The sequence below is a fragment of the Equus asinus genome, chromosome 1, assembly GCF_041296235.1.
Source record: "Equus asinus isolate D_3611 breed Donkey chromosome 1, EquAss-T2T_v2, whole genome shotgun sequence".
NCBI classification, from domain to species: domain Eukaryota; kingdom Metazoa; phylum Chordata; class Mammalia; order Perissodactyla; family Equidae; genus Equus; species Equus asinus.
In genome coordinates, this window is record NC_091790.1 from 141,054,098 (window position 1) to 141,077,881 (window position 23,784).

Consider the following 23,784-nt stretch of genomic DNA (forward strand, 5'->3'; position numbering starts at 1 on the left):
ATCTTCTGTCCTCAGACATTGGAGCTCCTGGTTCTTAGGCCTTCGGACTCTGGGACTTCCACCAGTGACCTCCCAGATCTCAGGTCTTTGACCCCACATTGCAAGATATACCATCCGCACCCTTGATTCTCAGGCCTTTGACTTGAACTGTCTTAGCCTACCAGCTTTCCTGGTTCTCCAGCTTGCAGATGGCAGATTGTGGGACGTCTCGGCCTCCATAACCACATAAAATTCGTGTAACAAATCTCTTACATAAATCTATTCATATCCTATTGGTTCTGATTGTCTGGAAAACCCTAATATAGGTATTCACAAATTACAGAAGATACAGGATTCTGTTTGCTCTTTTAATAAGTCAAAATCAACCATTTTTAAATTGAGTGTCAAGGAAGTAATTAACATGGTATAGTTCATGAGATAGCATGAACTGTGTTAAGTGAATTCTTAACACAGTTGGCCCAGGGTTCACTGTGGTAGGTCTAAGTCCTAACCTTACAGCTGTGAAATTCCAAGTTTGTGTTGAATATATGACCAAAAGAATAAGAATGGAATGACCAAGAGTATGTACCATTTAAACTTTTATTAATAAAACAGAAAACACAACTCAGACAACTGCTTTGTTCTTACATCTGACGTGACCATACACTGGAGAAGTGATTCTTTATGAAGACTTAGGAGACAACTGTTAATACACCAGTCCCATTAAAAATGGCATACTGGAGTATCTAATAAAGCTAGGCAAACACATTTAAAAAAAGAACAAACAAAATATTAAAAATCACAGGAATCTCTCCCTCAAATACCAGCAGGCTCCTTTAACGGTCTTCAATGTACCTCCTTTGTAAGCATAAAAAATTCATCAAGATCAATTATATTGCACAACTCCCAAAGGAAAAAACCGAGGGAACTCATGGATAATTTTCACAGCTTCATTGTAAAGTCCAAGATCTGAAAGAAACATTTTAGCAAACGTTTAATCTATAGTGGAAAGCTATAATGTCAATTATCATCTGAAAGATTTCTACCCATTTCTCTTTTCTCTCCCTTTTAGAGGTCAACTTATTTTCACAATCCAACTTCTAAAACGAGATATGGTCATCATATTTATTTAACTGTGGCTCCAAAAAATAAGACATGGGTACAGGAGGCCATCCACTTTGACATCCATTATACAGGCACGGTTCTTGCCTGGTTGTGTTTAAGTGTTATGCATTATTTGACGCCTTCAATTCATATATCAAAGCAAAACAACAAAACTATTAACATTCTTTTTGTTTGCCCTATTTTTAAAATTTCCCTTTCCACAAATGTTAATTTTTGAGTTCCCTACATACACAAGCACTACTTAGAAGCAGGCCAAAACATCCTCCCATTTCCTCTGGGATCAGAAATTTCTAGAGAACTGAAAATGTAGCAGGACTGAGACTCAAGAGTAACATATATCAAATTAAGAATAAAATTGTTTTCCTTCTAATTACACGAAACTACTAAATACTAGACTGCTTTATTTACCAAAAGGATGGTTATCTTCTTTAAACTGGACATAAGATGCACACATAATGGTTGCCTTGGCTGTTACTTTTCCAACTACTTCCACGATTCCAGAGATTTCTTCATCAAGCTAACACAAAGAACAAAATATCAACCCGGTGTTATGACATCTTCAGATGATAACTAACTTGGAAAATTGTTATACAGTTCACTAATCTTTCATTTTACGTAAGAAAATAGTTAAAAGATTTACCAATGTAAAATCTGAATTGTAACTTGTTAAAAAATGTTTGAGTCCTTACTGTCAGCATGTCACAAGTACTGTTACCTTTAGCAGTAGTTTCAGGTCCAATGACACAGTTAAACATTTAAGTTGAAGACCAATCACTTAAAGATATTGAGAGTGCCCAGTATTTCTATAAGGAGTAATTTGTTTAAAAGGACACACTGAAATCTCTATCTTGCATAGTGTGTTCTGTATACTTTAACACATATATATAGCACACGGATTTGTCTTCGTAAAAGACCAAAGAAAATGTTTTTAAGTATGATAAACATAATGTAAAAACAAATAAGTGACAACTGAAAATATATGTATCCGAAAATAGAATTTTAAAAAGGTAAAACTCTTCAAGAAGGAAAAAGTGATTTAAATGGAAGATTTTTCTTGTGTGATTTTATGGTCTTTCATAAGGAATGAGGATTGCCACCCTGCATTTAAGGGATGTATTAAAAATCACAGAGCCCAAGAATCAATGGTTAAAAACACGAAGGGAAATACAAAGGAAAATAGTTTAATTTTAGAGCCAGGGAAGTTCTATAAGCTGGTCCTTTATACATCCACTCCAAGAATCAGAAGCATCAACAACAAACCAAACCAAGATGAAGAATTAACTAAATATACATAGAATTAATACTTAAACATACAGGCTCCATCAACTCAATGGTTACATTTTTTCCTTCTCCATCTGAAAGAATAAACATTTTTCCAGTGGGATGAATCTAAAAAAGAAACACATGATTAAAAAATGAAAATTGACCATTCTTTTCACCATTCACAAAAATAAACTCAAAATGGATCAAAGACCTAAAGGTAAGACCTGAAACCATAAGGCTTCTGGAAGAAAATATAGGCAGTACATTCTTTGACATCAGTATCAAAAGATCTTTTGGACACCAAGTCTTCTCAGACAGGGGAAACAATAGAAAGAATAAACAAATGGGACTTCATCAGACTGAAGAGCTTCTTCAAGGCAAAGGAAGACAGAATTGAAACAAAAAAAACAACCCACTAACTGGGGAAAAATATTTGCAAGTCATGTATCCGACAAAGGGTTAATCTCCATACTATGTAAAAAACTCACACAACTCAACAACAAAAAATCAAACAACCCAATCAAAAAATGGGCTGGGGACATGAACAGACATTTCTCCGAAGAAGATATATGGATGGCTAATAGGCACATGAAAAGATGCTCATCATCACTAATCATCAGGGAAATGCAAATCAAAACTACACTAAGATATCACCTTACACCCGTTAGAATGGCAAAAATAACCAAAACAAAAAGTAACAAATGTTGGAGAGGTTGTGGAGAAAAAGGAACCCTCATACACTGCTGGTGGGAATGCAAACTGGCGCAGGTACTATGGAAAACAATATGGAGATTTCTCAAAAAATTAAAAATAGAAATACGATATGACCCAGCCATCCCACTACTGGGTATCTATCCAAAGAACTTGAAATCAGCAATCCCAAAAGTCCCATGCACCCCTATGTCCATTGCAGCATTATTTACAATAGCCAAGACATGGAAGCAACCTAAGTGCCCATCAACTGATGACTGGATAAAGAAGATGTGGTATATATACACAATGGAATACTACTCAGCCATAAAATCGTCCCATTCACAACAACATGGATGGACTTGAGGGTATTATGTTAAGTGAAATAAGCCAGATAGAGAAAGACAGTCTCTGTTATGACTCCACTCATTTGTGGAAGTTAAATATGCAGACAAAGAGAACAGATTAGTGGTTACCAGGGGAAAGGGGGGTGGAGGGGGTGGGCACAAAGGGTGAAGTGGTGCACCTACAATATGACTGACAAACAACAATGTACAACTGAAATTTCACAAGGTTGTAAACCATCATAATCTCAATAAAAAGTTTAAAAAAATCCCACATAAACAAAACCTTTAAAATTTCATTAAGATAAAAATATTAAAAGTTTGACAAAAGATGAGCAGATTGACTCAAACTTAGTCCGTGTGTACAAAGCAACTGTTTTTGAACGGTTTATTTGCCTCAAATAAATTGTGTTACCATATCTGGTCAAACGACACCTAGTTAAATTTGAATGTCAGATAAACAACAATACTTTTTTAGTACAAATATGTCCTGTATTTTTATTTGCTAAATCTGGCACCCCTGTGCTAAGAACAAATTAAAGGACGTCCATACTACATAAAAGTGAAATCTGTTGGCACTCATGATTTAAATTGTACATATGGCACTAAGGGTATGTTTTAAAAATTAGGCATGATGAAGCAAAGAAAGAACTGGTTGTCAGATGATCTCGGTCTACTCCTGTGTGACAGCTGCGAAGAGAGCAGTCAGCTCTGGCTCGAATCCCAGCTTTGCTACCTGCTGTGGCGTTGAACATTTTAAGCATACAACACTCCTACCTAGTTTCCCTGTGAAGCTGGAATAACACCTATTTCATGAAGAGGATGTGTGGCTGAAATGAACTGCTAAATAAGCCTTTATATAATTTTTCCCCCCTCAGCCTTCTTGGTTCACTGATTCCGAGACTTTGGGCCTGTTCCTCACCAGCAGAATGAAGGGACTGCACTCGGAACACTGGTGTAAGATGACAGACTGCTATAAGATCTGGAAGGGACAATCAAGGAAGGTTTTATGGAGAAGTGACTTCAGAGAAAACGAGGTTTGAGAGAGAAAATTGCATAAGATAAGGAAGGAAGAAAATTACACTATCAAGTCTGGCTAAACTGAGAAATCAGAAGGTAACTGTGGGAGTCACGGCTATAACTTCCTTTATGTAAACACAAACAACGGGGGGCGGGGGGTGGCGCGTTAGGATTTAGAACGAAGCGCATTCGAAAACATAGCGATTTCGCGCCACAACAGAGGCGCCAAAATGGGGCTGCAATGGCTATAAACCGTGCAAAAAGTCCCCTTGTGCAAAATAAAGCAATCGGGAGGGCAGTGATGGTCTAAGGCTTTCTGTCCTCCTTCAACCTCCATTACCCCCCCCGAGGCCGCCCAGCGGTCACGGATCCCTCCCACAGGCTACGGACCGGGGAGCCGAGGGCGGCGAGCGCGCGCACCTTTTCCAGTCTCCCTACGAAGCAGACGGGCCGATCGATGAACTGAGCTAGCAAACTGGCGTTGATGCGCGACTTGGGCAACTCCGTCACGTCCGCCATGATTGCGCCGCAACACGCGCGGCTGGCGGGAAACAAGAGCACGAGGGAAACTGTGCGCCCCGCGGGCGTCTATGGGGCGGATTTCCCGGCACCAATCGGCAGAGACCAGCGCTCTCGCTCCGCCAATCAAACGCGCGGAAATCTCGATCGACATCGCAGGCTTCCCAAAAGGGACGGCGAAGGAGGGGATGCGTCCGGAAGTGGGGATCGGCTGCTTAGTGACACGCGGCGTCCCGGAAGTTGCCCGGGTCCTCCGCAAAGTGGGCAGTGGAGGCCGGGCTTGGATGGGGCGGGGCTCCCTCTAGTGATCTCCGGCCTCCAAGCGGCGACTTGACCCCGGAAGCAGGGTGTCGGGCTCCGGTGCGGGTGCGGCGGGGGACAGCGTCTCGAGCCTCAGGTATCTCTTCTCGCGCGAGGCGCCGCAGCCTTGCTGTCTCCCCTTGTCCCCACCGGCGGATGCGGAAGAGAGGCGGGAGTTGGCGCCGGTCCCGCCGCGGCATTCTCAGTGCTGCGCACCGGCTGTTCGCGTTTCCCCGCCTCCCCTCTTCCCGGTTCTGCGTGGGAGGGGCGGGATTCTCGCTGAATGAAAGCTAGGGATCGGGAGCTTTTAGACAGTTGTCCTCCTGGAGACGAGTACTGGGGTGGCCGGTGATCTTCATCACCTTTGTCAGGCTCCTACTGCTCGGTGGCAGAGGTTCGGTGATTTGCCGCCCAAGCTGCGTCACCTTCCATCCTCAGTTTCCCCATCTGTGGGAAGAGGAGTTGACTCGATTACCTCTACGACCTTTTCTAGCCCTGACAATCTGGCCATACTGCGGAGAAGCGGATTTTCTTAACTCCTCCGTGTTAACAGCGAACTGAAGTATTGGGGGGGTATGTAGGGGGAAAGACCGCTGGGCTAAGAGAGGAGTTGAATTTAAACAGCTGTTCGATGATAAGCAGGCGCGCTTCTCCTTGAGGCGTAATTTCCCCATCCGCAAAATGAGGGGTTAGATGACAATGTTTTGCAAGGTCCCAGCTGACTAACTTTTGTCCACGTGATTCACGACTCTTCTTAACTCCGCAGCAATCTTTTCCCCATTGCTCTCCACACCCCAGGACTCTGGAAGGGAGATCTGGAGGTGAAGAAGAAGATAACCTGTTTCAACGAGATTTGGGGGGATTCTCGAATCTGTCGCTGGGTCATATGGCTTTTGATTTTCGGGGCTTTATCTACCAGGGATATTCCAGAATGAGTGCTCATAAAAATACCTGCCAGCGGTGTTGCGGAAATTGGAAAAAACTTTTTATTGGGATATTATTTTTTGGCAACTGAGTCTGTGATTTTTGCCTGAGGCCACCGCGTTGTCGCCGTTCAAATTCTGGTACCTAGCTGGAGTTTCCAGTTTAGTCCCGCTGTTGTCTTAAGCACAGAAGATCCTTTTTGAGACTTCACGCGGCAATTTACGATGGAAATCTAATGTATCATAATTAAATGATACTTAGCCTTCCTCAGCGTTTACATAGCACTTAATATATTTGTGTTTTAATTTTACTGTCTCTTAAACAGATTTAAAGGATTTCGTTAACAGATGCAGGATGCATATCAGTTGGTGTATACAAAAGTGGTTGTATTAGTGCAATAAAAGCCTATTTTATATTTCTGCATAAAGCCTTAACGTCTTTTGCGCTTTAGCGTTGCTTTGGAAGACAAGTTGATGGTTATTATGTAGGGTAGAGCACACATGAATATCTTGAATAGCAATTTTTCTTTTCTTTCTTTTTTTTTTTTTTGAGGAAGATTAGTCCTGAGCTAACTACTGCCAATCCTCCTCTTTTTGCTGAGGAAGACTGGCCCTGAGCTAACATCCATGCCCATCTTCCTTTACTTTATATGTGGGATGCCTACCACAGCATGGCTTTTGCCAAGCGGTGCCATGTCCGCACCTGGGATCTGAACTGCAGACTCCGGGCCACCGAGAATCGGATAGTGTGCATTTAGCTGCTGCGCCACCAGGCCGGCCCCAAATAGCAATTTTTCTTAAAAAGCAGTCCCTAAAGTACCAGAAGCTAATAGCATTGTTTATTACAGTTAAAAGTCCACTTTTACATACCAATGGCATTTTTTTTAACAGGAAGATGAGCAGGAAGATTTTAAAACAGCTTTTTGGATATTTTTTTAGAGACTTAAAATTTATTATGTAATATATAATGCACAGAGTGTGTGTATAGGTGGTATGTATAGTTTCCAGAGAAAATAGATGAACCCTTGTGGGCCTCTCATTCAGGTTAAGAAATGGAAATTTACCAGTTAGTAGTTTGCACTGCCTTAAGTCCTCCTCCCGACCAGCCAGAAACAGACACTATCTTGAAATTTGTGTTAAGCTCCCTGAGCTTGTCTGTATAGTTATATCTCACAGATAGGCATTCCTCAATGGCACGTTGTTTAATTTTGCCAATTTGACCTTTATGTAAATGGAACCATACCATATATACCTTCTGACTTGTTTCATTTGCTTGTTTTTGAGATTAATCTGTGTTGACACGTGTGAGTGGAGTTCATTCTTTTCACCCTGCTGTTTTGCTCTGTTGTTGACTGACCTTTCTGTTGTTTTTAGTTCCTTTCTGTTGCATGCAGGGCTGCGGTGAATATGCTTGTGCCTCTTTCTTGGTACAGCTGTGCAAAGGTCTGTCGGTAGAACTGCTGGAATATAGGGTGTGTATCTTCAGTTTTACTGGTAAAACCAAATATTTTCCCCAAGTAGTGGTATCAGTTTATCCTCTTATCAGGAATGTAAGAGAGTTCCAGTTGATCTACGTTTTTGGTAACTCTTGAAGTTTTTTCCTCCTAATCTGATGGATATGAAATGATTTCTTATTGTGGTCTTAATTTGCTTTCCCTTATTACTAATAAGGTTGAACAGCTTTTCAAATATTTAATGGCCATTTGTGTTTACCATTTTTTGTCTTTTGCTGCTTTTTCTTATTGATTTTTGAGAACGTTTTACATTTGTGTGGATAGTAAGGCTACATTTCTCAGTTTTGGGCCTGCCCTTCCTTTGTTTCTTTCTTTCTAAAGAGCTCCTACTTTTAATAAAGTTAAAACGCTTTTTCCCTTAAGTTTAATATAGTTGAAAAAGTCAATTTAAAAAATCTCATTTAAGGATCCTTAAAAATGTTTCAGTATTTTTGTCTTTCATGTTTAATATTCCATCATTTAGAATTGAATTTGTAATATATGTTGTCAGATCCAATGTCTTTGTCTTGTTTTCATTTCAGTTGTCCAGGCATTTATTGAGTATGTCACCTTCTTGCCACTGACCTTCAGTGTCACCTTAAGTTTGCGTACGTGTATAGGTCTGTTGCTGGGCTCTCAGTTCTGTTCCAGTGGTCTAGTTTTCTGTCCCCGTGCCGGTATCCACTCTCATCAGTACTGTGGCTATCTGATAACTTTTCATGTCTGGGGGCGAGTCCTTCTACCCTGCTGTGTTCTTCAAGAAATGTCTTCGTTGTGTTCTCAGCTCTCTGCTGCTCCATATAAAATTGAGCTTGTCAGGTTTCATGAGAAACTGTGTTGGGATGTGATCACAGTTGCATTGAAACCTTGCATTGATTTCAGAAGAAGTAGCATATTAATGATAACTCTTACTATTCTTGAGTTATCGTGGCCCTCTTAGACTCTTTCCAAAAAGTTTCATAATTTTCTACATAAAAGTCTTCACTTATAGGTTAGATTTATTCCTAGTTACCTTGTTGTTTTTGCTATTATAAATGGTATTAAAAATCTTTTTAATGATTTTAACTGACCGTTGCCTATATATAGAAATATTTGACTTTCCTTTGGCTGTCCTGCTAAACTCTTATTTCTAATGATCTTCTATAAGATTCTCTTGGATTTTCTGATGATATGTGAATAACTACAGTTTTGTGTCTCAACAATTCTTAAGTATTTTATTTATTTTTCTTGTCTTTTGTCCAGGTTAGAGCTCCTATTGCCATTTTGAATATAGATGGTCTTTGAGTTAAGATGGGGTTTGACCGTGTAAGTAGTGTCTTAAATACACAAAGGCATAGTTTCACATGTCAGTGAAGTCCAGAGGCATGCAAACTCAGCATGTGGGAGTGCCCCTAAGACTTCAGGAACCCAGATTCCTTCCATCTTTCACTTGTTTTATGCTCAGTATCTGGTTCTAGACTTGTCACTTCATAGGCCAGTACAGGTGCTGGGCATCAGCCATCTAGTCCCTGTTCCAGGCAGCAGAAATGTGGGCAGGCAAGAGGGTGTCCCTTTGTGGGACTTAGCTCCCTTTAAGGAGCCTTCCTGGAGGTCCTTTACTACTTGAAGTTCTACATATTAGGTTAAGGACTTTCCTTTCTCTTCCTAGTTCGATAAGAATTTTAATTGTCGTTATAGAATTTGATCAAATGCATTTTTTTGCCTTAATTGAGATGATTGAAATGAATATATTTTCCATTGTTCAACCATACTCTCATTCCTGGAAGGAACACAAGTTGGTTATGTATATTATGTTTTATTATATATTCCTGGATTTGATTTGCTATTGTTATGTTTGGGATTTTTGCATCCTTGTTCCTAAGTGAGATTGGCCTGTGATTTTTCTTTCTTGTATAGTCTTGTATAGTATTATTAGGGTTATACTAGTCTCAGGAAAGGAGTTGTGGAGTGTTTCTTCTATTCTCTAGGATTCTGTGTAAAGTTGGAATTATCTATTCATTGACTGTTTGGTAGAACTCACCTGTAAAACATTCTGGGTCTGGTAGAGTTACCTGTACCTACTGCTTTAGGCGTATCCCGTGAGTTTTCCTAAGTAGATGTTCATCATCATTAAGTTCTAAATATTTTCTAGTTTCCAGCATATTTCTTCTTTGACTCATGGGTTGCTTTTGTTTCCAAATGTATAGGTTTTATTTATTACAATTATTTCCTGTTGTTAATTTCTCATGTAATGGCATTATCGTCAGATGGTATGTTCTGATACTTATTCTTTGAAAGTACATGAGACTTCCTTTAAGGCTTATCAAGTACATGGACAATTTTTGTAAATGTTTCATGTGTGCTTGTATTTTCCAGTTGTTGGATCAAGCTTGTTAATTTCAGCATTCAACTCTTTCTGCTTTCTTTTGTCTGATTAATGTCTCAATTGTTGAGATAATTGCATTAAATATTCTATAGATAGTAGCATTGGCAGTTTCTCCTTGAACTTCTGATGACTTGTGCTATATATTTTTGGAGATTTTGTCATTTGGTACATACAAGATGAAGATTATGAAGCAAAATGGTGAAATAAGTAGTGCTTTTTGCCTTAAAGTTTGTTTTGTCTGTAGACAAATTTAGATCTATCAGCTTTCTTTTGGTTAGAATTTATGTTTTTCCATCCTTCACTTCACCTAGCGGAGCAAGACCCGTGGGCTTGGATGGTCATTTCCTCCTCTCTTTGGTGGCTTATCAGAGAGCTGACTTGGCACGTCTCAGCTCGAGGGAAGACAGGGTGATACCAGCCTGGGGCCCCAGCAGCTCCCTTCTTCACAAGGCACTTCTTTAACCAGGATATTCTACGATCACATTATTGCCCAAGTGTGTGGGGGCTGGGTTCCTCTCTGTGGGAACACTAAAGTATGGGGGATCATGGGCACTTTGCCACTTCTCTGCTTGTTACGTTTTCTCCAGTAAACCTTATTTGATATTTATACTGTGTGGTCCTTATGATGTTTGTGTCTGTTGGCCTGATAACTTTCAACTTCTCGGTGTCCATATGGTTTAGGTGTGTCTCTTGTAAATAGTGCAGATAGCTGGAGGTTTCGTTTTTCTATCTTTGGTCCGTTTACATTGATCGTGGTTACTGGTATTTTTGGGTTCCTTTCTAGAGTCATTTTGTGCTTCCTGTGTGTTCTGCTTTTTTTGTTGTTTATTTTTTTCTCCTCTGTTGCCTTGTTTTTAATTGACTTTTTATTAGTGTTTTCCTCAGTTCCATTTTGTTCCTCTGTATTAGTGTGAATGTTACATGTTTTCTTTAAAAAATTTTTGTGGTCAACCATTAGCATGCGTGTTAAACTTAAAGTCTAAAGTTATTTTACTCTGTGTCAAGATAAGACCCTATAACTCCATTTACCCTTTCCCAATTTGTATGCTGTTGTCTAGAGTTCTTGTTCTATCTTGATTTCTTGTAACCCCACAAATTAGGCATTATTACTGCTGTATGCAGTTAAGATTTGCTTGAAGCATATTTATCATTTTCTGTGCTTAACTATTTATTTTTACATCTCAACCTCTTTTCTGGTATTATTTCCCTTCTTTTGGGGGTACCTTCTTTGGAAGTTCTTTTAGTGAGAATCTTTGGTAGTGAATTCCATCAGTTTTTTTTTTCTGAATATGTTTATTTTATCCTTGTTCTCAAAAGATAGGTTTACTGTCTTTCTGTGATATAGAATTCTAAATGGACAGTTAATTTCTCTCAAGACTGTGCTGATATTGTTTTACTCTTTTAATATTTACTGTCCTTTTCCCTTTTTTTTTTTTTTGAGGAAGACTGGCCCTGAGCTAACATCTGTGCCCATCTTCCTCTATTTTATATGTGGGACGCCTGCCACAGCATGGCTTGCCAAGTGGTGCCATGTCCCCACCCAGGATCCAAACTGGTGAACCCTGGGCCACCGAAGCAGAACGTGTGAACTTAACCGCTGCGCCACTGGGCTGGCCCCTACTTTCCTTTTAAATTGTGATTCTGTTGTAAGTTTTAGTATCTTTCTGCTTGATCCTCAGTTTATCTGGGTTCTGCAGTTTTACTGTGTAATGTATCCTGATGTGGATTTCTCCTATTTGGTTTGCTGGTGAATATTGCTGGTGAACTTCTAGTCTGAGTCTGGAAGCTTCACTGAAACCTGTCCGCCCTGCTGGTGTTTGAAATACTGATGGCATAGCTTTCAGCATCACCGTAACATGCAGCCACCACAGTATGCCAACTGACAGACGGGTAGTGTGGTTCCCTGACCAGGAAATGAACCGATGCCACAGTAGTGAGAGCGCCTAGTCTTAACCACTAGACCACCAGGGCAGGCCAGCTGGCTAGCTTGACTTAGCCTAAGGGTTCCTGACCTCACAAGGATTGAAGCTGTGAACGGGAAAGCTTTCAGAAGACAAGCTGTCTTCTATCTCTTTTTGAGACCACCTTCTTTTCAGCCAGGCGTTTGTTGCTTCATTGTTTACATAGACCTACATGGGTATCCCAGGCTTTGTGACCAGCTTTTGGGAGAGTGTAATTTGCCAGCTCTAGTCACTTGACCATACATCTTCCAACCAGCTGTGGTGTGGAAGAGGACTTGGGGAGGACTGAGAACAAACGTGGCTACTGGGAGTCCGCTGTGTTGGAAGGATACCCAAGGGCGTTGCAATAATTCATGCTGGAGATGCTGGTGAGGTGAACTCAAGCAGTGGCAGTAGGAATAGAGAGACGCTAAAAGGTTCGTAAGATATCACGAGGTTGCAGGACTTAGAGGTTGGTGGGCAGGGGGTGAAGGAAGAGGGTGAAATCAAGGTAACATTTATGGTTCTGTCTCTAGCGGCTGTTTGGAGCATCATGCTTTTTTCTGAGATAGAGAATAGAGGAGAAATGCATGTGGGGAAGATGCATTTAGATGGGAAGATGACTTAGGCTTGGACATTGAGGCAGTGTAGCACAGAGTGAAGAACGTAGACTTTGGAGCAGACAGACCTGGGTTAAATCCTGATACTTTCACTTAAGTGACTTTTGCACAAATTATTCATTCTTTCAGAGCTACAATTTCTGTGTTAACATGGGAGATAATAAAGCTTCACAGGGTTGTTAGATTGGGTATGTAAATTACTGAGCGCAGTGCCTTGATACACTAAGTACTTAAATAATAAATTGCAAACTTATGTAACTCTTCCTAGCATGACCAGATTGCCCTTAAGTATCCATTGGACATCTTAGTGATCATGAGTTGAGGTAGTGTCGGGGGAAGAAAACCCCAGGGTGTTTCCCCAGAAGGAAGGAAGTGTGTGGGCTTGTCTGAGAGTGGAGATCCTGAATTCATTTGGGTGATGGTATGTTTTGCCCAGCTCTGCTCAGCAGCCCGGATGTAAGAAATCGTGTTCTCTTACAACCGTTTGAGGGTTACCAAGATGTTTTCTATACTTTTCAACAGTTTCTTATGGAAAATTATCATCAGAGAGCTATTCTTCCTCTTAGTCTTTGGGTCCACATTTTCCCTTCCTTATGTTGCTCACCTTTTGGCGATGGCTTATTGAAGGAGATACTGGGTGGATGATGTTACCTTAGTCTTCTTTCCTGAACTTTCTGTTGCAGGCAGCTTCTTGTTTCCGTGTCTGGTCCTGGAAGACAGACAGATGCACATGTTCCTTGGCTTGTCCAGTTCCCAGTGGCTGACCACCACTCATCATGTGTGGGTCTGCCCGGCTGAGACTGAGTCGGCTGTGACTTGGATTGTTGAGGTCTCTCTATGAATTAGAGAATTAGGAGCAGTTTGTAGTTCTTTAAACATGAAAGTAGACTTCCTTCCTGTGCTCTGCTCGTGGAGCTTTTCTGTCTGGGACCCTGTGTTACAAGGTCTTCCTTGGACAGTTACAAACTATTGCCCTCCTTCCTCTCTCCTGTGGCTTGCTCAGGCCAAAAGCTATAGTCTCTGAATGGAGGTGAAAGATCTTGTCTGGGAGGAGTAGGGATAGGGGAGGGCATCGAGTTCTGCCAGACTTTAGAGAGTTTCCATGCAGGCGGATGTCTGGCAGCCTATTGTTTTTCTGGTAGGTACAGCTCCTGTATTTTAGAATTAAGTTCAGGCAATGGGAATGGATGAAATGCTTTTCCCATCTTTGTGGTTTACTCTCCTGTTTAGGTTAGCTTGTTTATTCACTTATTCATTCATTCCCTGGACAGGATTTCAGAAGATGTAGCATATGGCAGAGAGTACAGGAATCAACTCTTGGTGAGTTGTACTTCTTGGTCAATCCCCACTGATCTTGAGTTCATGGGAATTTGACTCAGACCTTGGCATATGGTTGACAGAGCTATTGCCAGTTTTTATCTTGTGTTTTTTTTTTTTTTTTGCTGGAGATTTGCCTTGAGCTAACATCTGTTGCCAATCTTCTTCTTTTTGTATGTGAGCTGCTGCCACAGCATGACCACTGATGAGTGGTGTAGGTCCGTGCCCAGAAACTGAACCCAGGCCACTGAAGTGGAGTGTACCGAACTTAACCACTAGGCCACTGGGGCTGGCTCTGTCTTGTGTTTCTTTATGTGCATTTTGATGAAAAATTGGGAGGAGATAATGGGGCTGGCCCCATGGCCGAGTGGTTAAGTTCGAGCGCTCTGCTTCAGCGGCCCAGGGTTTCGCCAGTTTGGATCTTGGGCACCGACATGGCACCACTCATCAAGCCATGCTGAGGCGGCATCCCACATGCCACAACTAGAAGGACCCACGACTAAAAATATACAGCTATGTAACAGAGGGCTTTGGGGAGAAAAAGGAAAAATAAAATCATTAAAAAAAAAAAAATGGAAGGAGGTCAAACAGCCAGCTTTCCTGTTTACTCAGGAGTCTGAAGATAGTCTTAGACGGATAGCAGTCCTTCCTGACCTGCTGTTAGCAACTGTTAGCCACGTGCGTGATGGTGCTGGTTTTACGCAGGACTCAGGACCGTGCTTTGTGCCCATAGGCATTATGAGAGGTGGTGGAGGAGACCAAGAGGCAGCAGGTGGACTGGGTAGTTCTTGAATTCGAAGAATGGGCCTTGTCTGGTGTTGTTTCTCTAGGGCCTAGCACCATGCTTGGCTGGTATTTGGCCTTCAAAACATGTTGGTTGAGTGAATTAAAAAGTGAACAAATGATTGAATTTTAGGAATTTGTTTTTATTTGGGGAGGAAGTAAATACTTGATGGTGCAGTTAGGTTGTATTGAAAGTCAAATAATGCAGACTTTTAGTGGACAGTTTTGGAAGTGAATCCTTTTGGAAGTTGAATGTGATGGTTCCTGTTGTGTGTGAAATGTATTTAAGTGAACAAATAGAGTAACTTAAAGACACACACTGAATAATGTTTTATTTTTTTCTTTGTTCATTCTAGGTTTCCCTGTGCTATAGAGAGTTGTAAAGAGGTGTCACCTCACATCGGATGACTTCCTTCTCCCTTAGGACATTATTTAAATGTGTTTACTCACCTCAGATATTTGTTTTATGTGAAGAGATGCTTTTTGTTAGAGTTGTCTGGAGTCTTTTTCAGGATTTTTTCTCATTTAAGAGGTGCAACACTGAATGCAGAGGGTAGAAGTTTGTGTTGTATTGCTAGACAGCAGTGTTATTTAAGCCAAAACCAAAATATTTTTTTTTTGTGGCAGTTGTGTAAGATTGTGTTTGTAACTTTTCTAAAATGTAAAGCATATCATTGTATCATTAATTTAGAAGACTTGGGATAACATTAAAGCCTCTAAATTACCTTCTTGGTCAATGAATGAGACCCAGATGATATAAATCATAAGTCCGGTTTGTTTATAAGCTCTCACAAGGCAGCAACTTTATCTTCTAAATTTCTTTATCTCCCTACTATTTAGCATCCATCTTTAGGAAAAAAAACCCACTATGGTTTTCATGTGTACTGCATTAAAAAAAGAGAAGTGTTTTTTTTTTTTTTTAATAAAACCTCTTGAAATTAAGATGTCTTCTGACTGGAGTGCGTCACATACCGGGTGATCACGCCCATCCACAGAGGAGTAGGGTACAACAGAGAACTGTCTGGTCCCAAATGCTAAGAGTGAAGAGATTGAGAAACCCTGGTCCAATGTAATGGGAGATTCCCCCCTTAAATTAGTAGAATTAGGGGAGACTTTATTATGTTGCTCTGTTTTTCATTTTATGAGTAGAACACAGAGAACTAGAGGCAAAAAGCCGTGAGTTGTTATCACTGCCGGGCCACCATTCTTGATTCTGAAAATAATAGGGTAGTTAATTAAAAGGAAAACAAACAAAAAAATCCCCAAATCCAACAACAACTACAAAACTACACAAAACTTCCCTGATGATTCTAATGTGGACTTTGGGAGTCATATTTATTTACAAAGTAACAGAGGAGAGTAAAACTGTGTGAGGTTTGTTTTACTTTAGTGAGACTGTCTGTGTTCATGATGGAAACAGGATCCGAGAAGAATGAAGGTTCTGTTCTAGAATTTTCTTGGGCCGACTTGTGACTTTTCAAGATGACTTTATCATATCCCTGAAAAGCAATTCTGCTAGAGAAAATTCCAGAAAATTAGTAATTCTAGATTATGTAATACTTCCATGATGATAGGATTTCGTTATTATGGTAACAACGCATAATAGCAAGCTGTTCCTGGCGGTAGGTATCTTACATGCTAATGCTGAGTAGCTGGCCGTTGAGCTTATCAGATGAAGCCTCTGTGTGGCAAATAACGCCAGCTGTTAAAGGTCATCAAGTTATAGGGCTGGCCCAGGGGCTGAGTGGTTAAGTTTGTGTGCTCTGCTTTGGCTGCCCAGGGTTTCGCCAGTTCGGATCCTGGCCACGGACATAGCACCGCTCATCAGGCCACGCTGAGATGGCGTCCCACATAGCACAACCAGAGGCGCTCACAACTAGGATACACAACTGTGTACTGGGGGGCTTCCGGCAGAAGAAGAAGAAAAAAGAAAGACTGGCAACATATGTTAGCTGAGGTGCCAATCTTAAAACAAAGTTACCAAGTTGTAGTGACAGACCAGAACCGCCCCCGCCCTGTACCCTTTTAACCTAGGATTTCCTGTATTGTGTTTAAGTGTTTCATGTTTGAATCCTACATGTCGCATTTCTGAAAAGCTTTTCCTGCCTTTAATTTAATATAAAGTAAAATAGGAAAAGGATTTAAACTATAAGGATCAAGGAGAAACTATCAAATCAAGAAAAAACACCCCAGCTTGACGCCTGTTGAAATCTACACCGTGAAGTTCTCTGGACCCCTGTGCACTCTCCTAGGATCCTCCCTTACCTGATGCTTTATAATATCAATTTGTAACTTGACATCTTTTGACTTTCTAAGTATTTTAGATGTTCTGTTTTGGCTAAAAATAATACGTATTTAATTTCTCAGTTTGCTAAAAGCGACTGAGTGGTCATATTAGCGAAATGAGTTTTGCTAAATCATATAACTTCAATTTTTAATGGCTGTTATGCATGTGCATGATGTCACTTTCCAGCTAGGTGGACAGACTCTCTTAAAAAAAGTAGAGGACGGACTCTCTTAAAAATGAAGTTGCCCCAGCACTTTGTATTCCTCTGGGTGTGTTGTGAAAGCCGCTCTCCTGTAGTCTGAGGGCAGCTCCGAGCTACTCCAGACCAGTGGAAATGGAATGGAAATATGAGTTCAAGGAGGAAAAAAGAACAGTGTAAAATGCCCTGCTGTTAGAAAAGAACTTGTTTATGTATTTTATAAATGGTTGATGATGGATATTAAAATGTTCTGGTGTTTACATTCTGTTGGGTAAATTTAAAGGAATGATAGAATGGTTTTATTTCAACCTATAAATATAATATGCTAGAAACTACATCCGTTCTAATTTTCACTGAAAAGTTTTAGATGTCAACTTAAAAAATGCAAGGAGTGCATCATTTTTCAAAATTCTTTTAAGGGGTTTGTGAGCACCAAAGTATGATCAGTGGCTTTGAAACTTTTTTGCCTTCAACCCAAAGTAAGAAATACATTTCATATCATGACCTAGCACACGCACCCGAAGACGAGAGTTGATAAAACATTACTTAGTATGTATGATGTTCTCTGATAATCTTTTTGCTTCCTTTTCCCTTTCTTTGGATGAGAGGTCGGAGCATAAATTGCAGAGTGGAGATAAAATTTATGTTAATGTTTTAATTAATTGGCTTTCCAGCTGTTCGGTGGAGTGATATCAGTTTAAATATCTTCCCTTGCTCTTCTCTCACTTATCCTCTTGGATATCTATATCTTTCCCCCATTACCAATATCACAAACCTTCAAAAATAAAAAACCCAGGTGGGATGGAAAAACGGGAAGAATCTTTGGGTAATCCTAATTGGTAATCTAAAGTTAATGGATAAATTTAAAAGAGGATAAAATCATATCTCTGACACAAGTATAAAATCTGTCAAAGACTTTACTGAACTCATTAATTAAAGAGGGAACTTTAAGATATTACGACTGGTTCACAAGAGAACTCAGAGTATCAACACACATTTTTAGTCTCATAAAGGAATGTTGAATTTATAAATGGCGCAAAACTGGTCACTATCCCCAGGGCAGTAATTAATGCATTCTACCAGGTATATTTCTGTGGACAGGAATTATTTGCATGACTGTCAGTTTTATACAAGTTATCTCCTGCAGAGCTATAACATTACTTAGTCAAAGACAAACAAAGGTGGAGATAACCTGGATGGATGAGCTAGCCAGAATATCTGCTAAATTCCAAAGTCTTTCACAACTTTTTTGTTTTTCTTTTTTTGGTGAGGAAGATTGGCCCTGAGCTAACATCTGTTGCCAGTCTTCCTCTTTTTGCTTGAGGAAGATTGTCCCTGAGCTAACATCTATGCCAGTCTTCCTCTATTTTATATGTGGGATGCTGCCACAGCATAGCATCACTTGAGCAGCGTGTGGGTCCGTGCCCAGGATCCAGACCTGCAAACCCTGGGCCGCTGAAGTGGAGTGTGCAGACTTCACCACTATGCCACCGGGCCAGCCCCCATGATGTTTTCTTATATGGATTAGATTTAGGCTATTAAACACTTTCCTATCCTGGGTCTAAAATTTTGCCTCCTGAAGGCCAAGTCTCATTTGTAGAGGATTTATTCAATCTGCAGAGTATTTTTTTTTAATTCAATCTGCAGAGTATTTTTAAAAATTTTGAATTTGTTGCCGTCATCCAAAAACTAGGTTTTTTTATAATAGTTTTGAGAAATCAGACTTGGTGACACAGGGTCCACATTCCTTCATGGAACAGTGGTTGGAGCTGCCAAAGGTATCTTCTCTATATATTTTTTAATTTTTAAAAATCTTTATTTTTTATTGTAAAATAGTACATAGTATTTAGAAAAAAAGGAGATACTACAAAAGAACTGTAAAGTGAATATAAACTGATCCTGCATCCTGGTAGCAACAACTATTAGGTTTGGTGTATATTTTTTCATCCTTTTTTCTAAGAATATACAATCTTATCCCCTTCTTGTGCACACAAAATAGAAAATATTTTTATAATTAGAAAGCCTGCTAGTTTCATTTGAAAAAGCAAATAAATTAGAAAAACTACTAGAAAGGATAAAATAGTATAAAACAACTACAATAGAAAGACATACCGTAAAGAATATATAAAAAAGATTAAAACAAAAAATTATGAGTAAATCATATTAGCTAAAATCATATATTAAAAAATAGTTTGAGGAAAAATAAATGATTTTAGCTAAAAGGTTCTCTCTTCAAGTGGCCCGGGTGACAACAAGAGCAGCAGTTCTGAGTCCAAGTCCCGTAGTCCCCACGCAGGTAGTAAAGGGGAGGGAACTTCAGACGAGGCAACTTGAGACCTTCAAGCTGCATTCCACAGAGGTTCCCAGGTGCCCTGAGGTCGTCTTCAGGGGCGGTGATGCCCTAACCATAGCTTCAGCTTGTCCTGTTTTTTTCGTGTGTGGTGGTGTTTTTTTACCTACCTCGGCCATGACAGCTAGTACAAATCTGATTCCCAGCTTTCCCAGCTCAAAACCTTTGAAAGCTCTTTGACTGGTTCCTGCATCAAGACCTCACAAGCCTTGTTTTGGCGAAGGGCTCCTCCTCTGACTCGCTGGGCATCTCCCTCCTTCCTTCCCTAGACGTGCCTTCTTTAGACAGGTCTGTGCTCTCCTTCACTCCTTCTGTCCCATGCTAGGCTGGTTCCACTCGTAGTTATCTGCCTGGCATTCGAACTTACCACCTCTGGATTATACTGAAGAGCTCGGTTGTTTCTGCAATTTTGAAACGTAAAATAATATAGTTGCATTAATATTTTAGTCCTGGTATGACAGCCAAGTATGATGTTTTTGAAAATTTCAAAGAAGTGAGAGTATACACATAATTTTGGTGATAATTAAGGGGATGTATTTCCATAGTATAATTTGAGATCTTAGAGATCATGATCTCAATATTTTTTCTTTGAAATACCACTGATGTTTGTGATTTCAGCTACCATTTATATGCTAACAACTCCCAAATTCCAACTTACTCCTTTCGCTGGAGCACTAGGTCTTATTTTTCCAACTACATTTTACGTATTTCCTTTTGGACCAGACACTGTTTCCCCACATCTAACTTGTCTGAAATGGAATTCTTTATTTTTTTCTCCTCTTAAACTTCCCTTTCCTACTGTCGTTATCTTACTCATAATGTCTCTTTCTTCAGTCCTTCAGGCTTGAAACTTCAGTCAACCTTTATTAATGCCTTTCCATCAGTATTTTGTAGACTTGAGAGTCACTAGGTCCTGTTCCATATTTCTGTACATCCCTTCTTTTTCATTCAAGCTTCTCTCATCTTGATCTAATGTCTTTTGCTACAACTTTGTAACGTCTTGACTACATACTCTCAATCAACTTCTCCAGCATATTATTTGAAATCCAGTCTTTCTGAAACACTACTTTCCTCAAGATCCTAGTCTATACAATAATAGTAAACAAATCCTGGTGTGCCACTCTAGGTATTCTAACATTTTCCTGACTTTTCAGCCCTTCTAATAATTTGTCTCTAACTTTCTTTTGCAGTTTTAGTTTCTGTTGCTTATCTGCGTGCCTCTAGTGAGGTTAGTCCTTTGCCGTCCTCTAAAGATGCTGTGCTCTTTGTTCACAGTGACCCTTCTTACAGGAGAGGCCTTCCTTCTCTTCTTTGTTTATATTTGTCCCCTAACCATCGGATGAAATTAAACTCAAGATCACCTATTTGTGAAGTTCATGTGGGCTGTTCTGATTCTCCTTGGTCCTTCTGGAATATTGTATCCTCTTTAATGCTATTTTTGGTAATGTAATCTTGTCTCTCAAGATTAAAACTACCACAAGCATGGACCATTGTCTTTTTTGGTATCTCTCAGAAGAAATTAGTAAACTTGTTATCTAAATTTGTATTATTTTTGCGTAACCGTGCAATTCACAACCCACCATACAGAATAAGAGGAGGAAGATTAAACATTCAGGATTTCAATTTTTCAGTAGTATGAAATTTACATATTTATTGGATTTTGGCACAAATATGAAGGAAAAAATATGTGTGTGTATTACTCTTACAGTTAACTGGCTTCTGTTTATCAATCACACATAGAATTTCAGTCTGATATATTTACGTTATCTAGTAGTCTGTGAAATTTAAAGAGGATAATCAAATTGAGAAAACCAGGTTGCCTTAATCCTTTTGTTATGGATAATATTGCTTAAAAGGTGAGCCTTAGAGTAATACAAAAAAATAAATATATTACTTGCCCTACCCTCCCCCTCTTCAGAGCAATAGGATTTGCCCTGCCTGGCAGTCAGGCTAGTCCTTTATATATGCAGTCTGTGTATACCATTAAAAGTCAAGACACTGTCCTTTTATTTTTCAGTTTTGCGCGAAAGCATAGAGAAAAGAAGCATTTTGTTTTTTATACAAAGACTGTATCTATAACCCACACAAAGTGGCTTAAGAGATTTGAGACAATTTTCTGAATAATTGTGAACTACAGCATTTATATGACATCTAAAACATCGTGCTAATGAATTTTTAAGATAGCTTTATTGAGGTTTTATTAATATACAATAAATTGCACATGTTGAAAGTGTACAATTTGATGAGTTTTGACATGTTTATACCCCTGAAACCATCACCACAATCAAGATAACGAACATATCCATCATCCCCAAAAGTTTCCTTCTGATCCTGCTTCTCTCCTGCCTCCCTGCACCTCCCCATCCCCAGGCAACCACTGATCTGCTTTCTGTCACTGTACATTAGTTTGCATCTTCTAGAAGTTCATATAAATGGAATCATACAGTATGAACTCGTTTTTGTCTGGCTTCTTTCACTCAGCTTAATTTTTTTGAGATTCATGCATGTTGTAGCGTATTTTAGGAATTCATTCCTTTTTATTGCTGAATAGTATTATACGTATGCCACAATTTATGCATTTATCTGTTAGACATTTGGGTTGTTTCTGGTTTGGGGTTATTACCGAAAAAGCTGTATGACGTTTGTGTACAAGTACAGACATATGCTTTCATTTTTCTTAGGTAAATACCTAGAAGAAGGTCTGGGTCGTATGGTACGAATATGTTTATGTTTTAAAGAAACTGCCAAACTGTTATCCAGAGTGGTTGTACTATATTACACACCGACCACAGTGTGCAAGAGTTCCAGTTACTCCACATCTTTGCCAACACTTGGCGTGGCAAACCTTTTAAATTTTAAACATTTTAGTAGTTATGTAGTGGTATCTCATTGAGATTTTAATTTACATTTGCCTGTTGACTAATGATTTGGAACATCTTTTCATGTGATTGTTTGCCATCTGCACATCTTCTTTGGTGAAATGTCTCTTCATATCTCTTACCCAGTTTTTATTGAGTTGTTTTCTCATTATTGAGTTTCAAGAGTTCTTTATATTTTCTAGATACCCGTGATTTGCAAGAATTTTCTCCTAGCCTGTGGCATGGGCAGGTGAATTCTTCATCCCCCATGTATATCGAGGCAGCTCCAGGATTCCTCTGTCTGAGAATTCAGAGGCATTCTGGGTTGGGTTCCAGCTCAGCCAGGCAGGAGTGTTATTGCTAGCTAATGGATTTTTAAGAATAAATTTTTGTATTTTTCCTATTTATAAATGTAAAATTTCCTCATTGTAGATAATTTTTAAAATACTGAAAATTGTAAATAAGGAAATGAGACTGGAACATGCTTGAGAACTCTAAACAGAAGATTCAGCCAACTGTCAAGGCCGTGTGCATCAGAAGGATGAGTGCTTGGGCCTTGCTGTATGCTAGGCTTAGGGCAGCAGGCCTCCTCTATGGGATGGGGCTCTTAAATTACTCTTAGTTTTGCTAAGCGTTGCTTCAGAAATCGGGTAGGCTGAGATTGCAGTTTGTTCCCCCTAAATGTAAACTGAGAGCTGCCTTTGCAGTGCTTGGTCAGTATGTGGCCTAAACATGTAGTAAGTGTTTATGAAATATAAATCTAAAGTAAGTGAAGGTCTTGAACATAGATGTTATGGGATTAGTAAATGTCTTTAGAACATAGCACTGAGCAAGGCTTGGAAAAGTAGGGATTGACAAAGACAGAAGTGGAATTAGTCAAATGTATTTGACTAATATTGAGAAATAGTATATTAAAGTCCAACACAAATGTCGTAAGTGTTAAGGGCTCCTTGTCTCTGGTGCTTTGTTGATGAAAAGCATTCCGTTTTGGTGCCAAGAGGACTTAGTTTAAAATTCTAGGTCTGCTGTTTACTAGCCACATAAACTTGGACCAGTACTTAACCTACTTTACTTCAGTTCTTTCACTTACACATTGTGAATAATCACGCGTACCTAGTGGGGTGACTGTAAGTTTCTAAGAGATAGAGTATATACGGCATTTTGGTATAGTGCCTGACCCACTGCAGGAGCTCAGCAAATGTTAGTGGGGTTTGGTTACTCCCCGTCTCCTTCCCAGTACTAGGGTAACCAAATCTGGGTAACCAAATCTGGCTGCTGGGGTGATGACCAACCATGCAGCTTTCCAACTGTGGGAGTCACTCAAAGAGGGGAGATCTTAGAATGGTATTTGCCAGCCCTATCGAGAGAAGTTTTTACACAACTCTATGTGCTTTTCAGTGATTTGAAAA

At 39.7% G+C, this 23,784-nt stretch overlaps 2 protein-coding genes across 3 annotated transcripts in view; one reads left to right on the top strand and one right to left on the bottom strand.

Annotated features, from left to right (window-relative positions):
• Nucleotides 1–565: 565 nt before the first annotated feature.
• RPA3 (replication protein A3) lies at nucleotides 566–5,138 on the bottom strand. 2 transcript variants are annotated; one of them, XM_014854393.3, is made up of 4 exons: nucleotides 4,842–5,138; nucleotides 2,419–2,493; nucleotides 1,513–1,621; nucleotides 566–948 (listed from the first exon to the last, which is right to left on the bottom strand). In XM_014854393.3, the coding sequence occupies exons 1-4, from the start codon at nucleotides 4,938–4,940 to the stop codon at nucleotides 866–868; spliced, it is 366 nt and encodes a 121-aa protein (XP_014709879.1). In that variant the 5' UTR covers nucleotides 4,941–5,138; the 3' UTR covers nucleotides 566–865. The 2 variants fall into 2 exon arrangements, with proteins under 2 accessions (XP_014709879.1, XP_044622691.1); XM_044766756.2 differs by having other exon boundaries at nucleotides 4,812–5,008.
• A 59-nt stretch (nucleotides 5,139–5,197) lies between these two features.
• Nucleotides 5,198–23,784, top strand: part of UMAD1 (UBAP1-MVB12-associated (UMA) domain containing 1) — a 210,870-nt gene continuing 192,283 nt past the window's right edge. The window contains exon 1 of the mRNA XM_014854392.3: nucleotides 5,198–5,337. The gene's annotated coding sequence lies outside the window, so the exon portion shown is untranslated. The remainder of the gene's footprint in view (nucleotides 5,338–23,784) is intronic.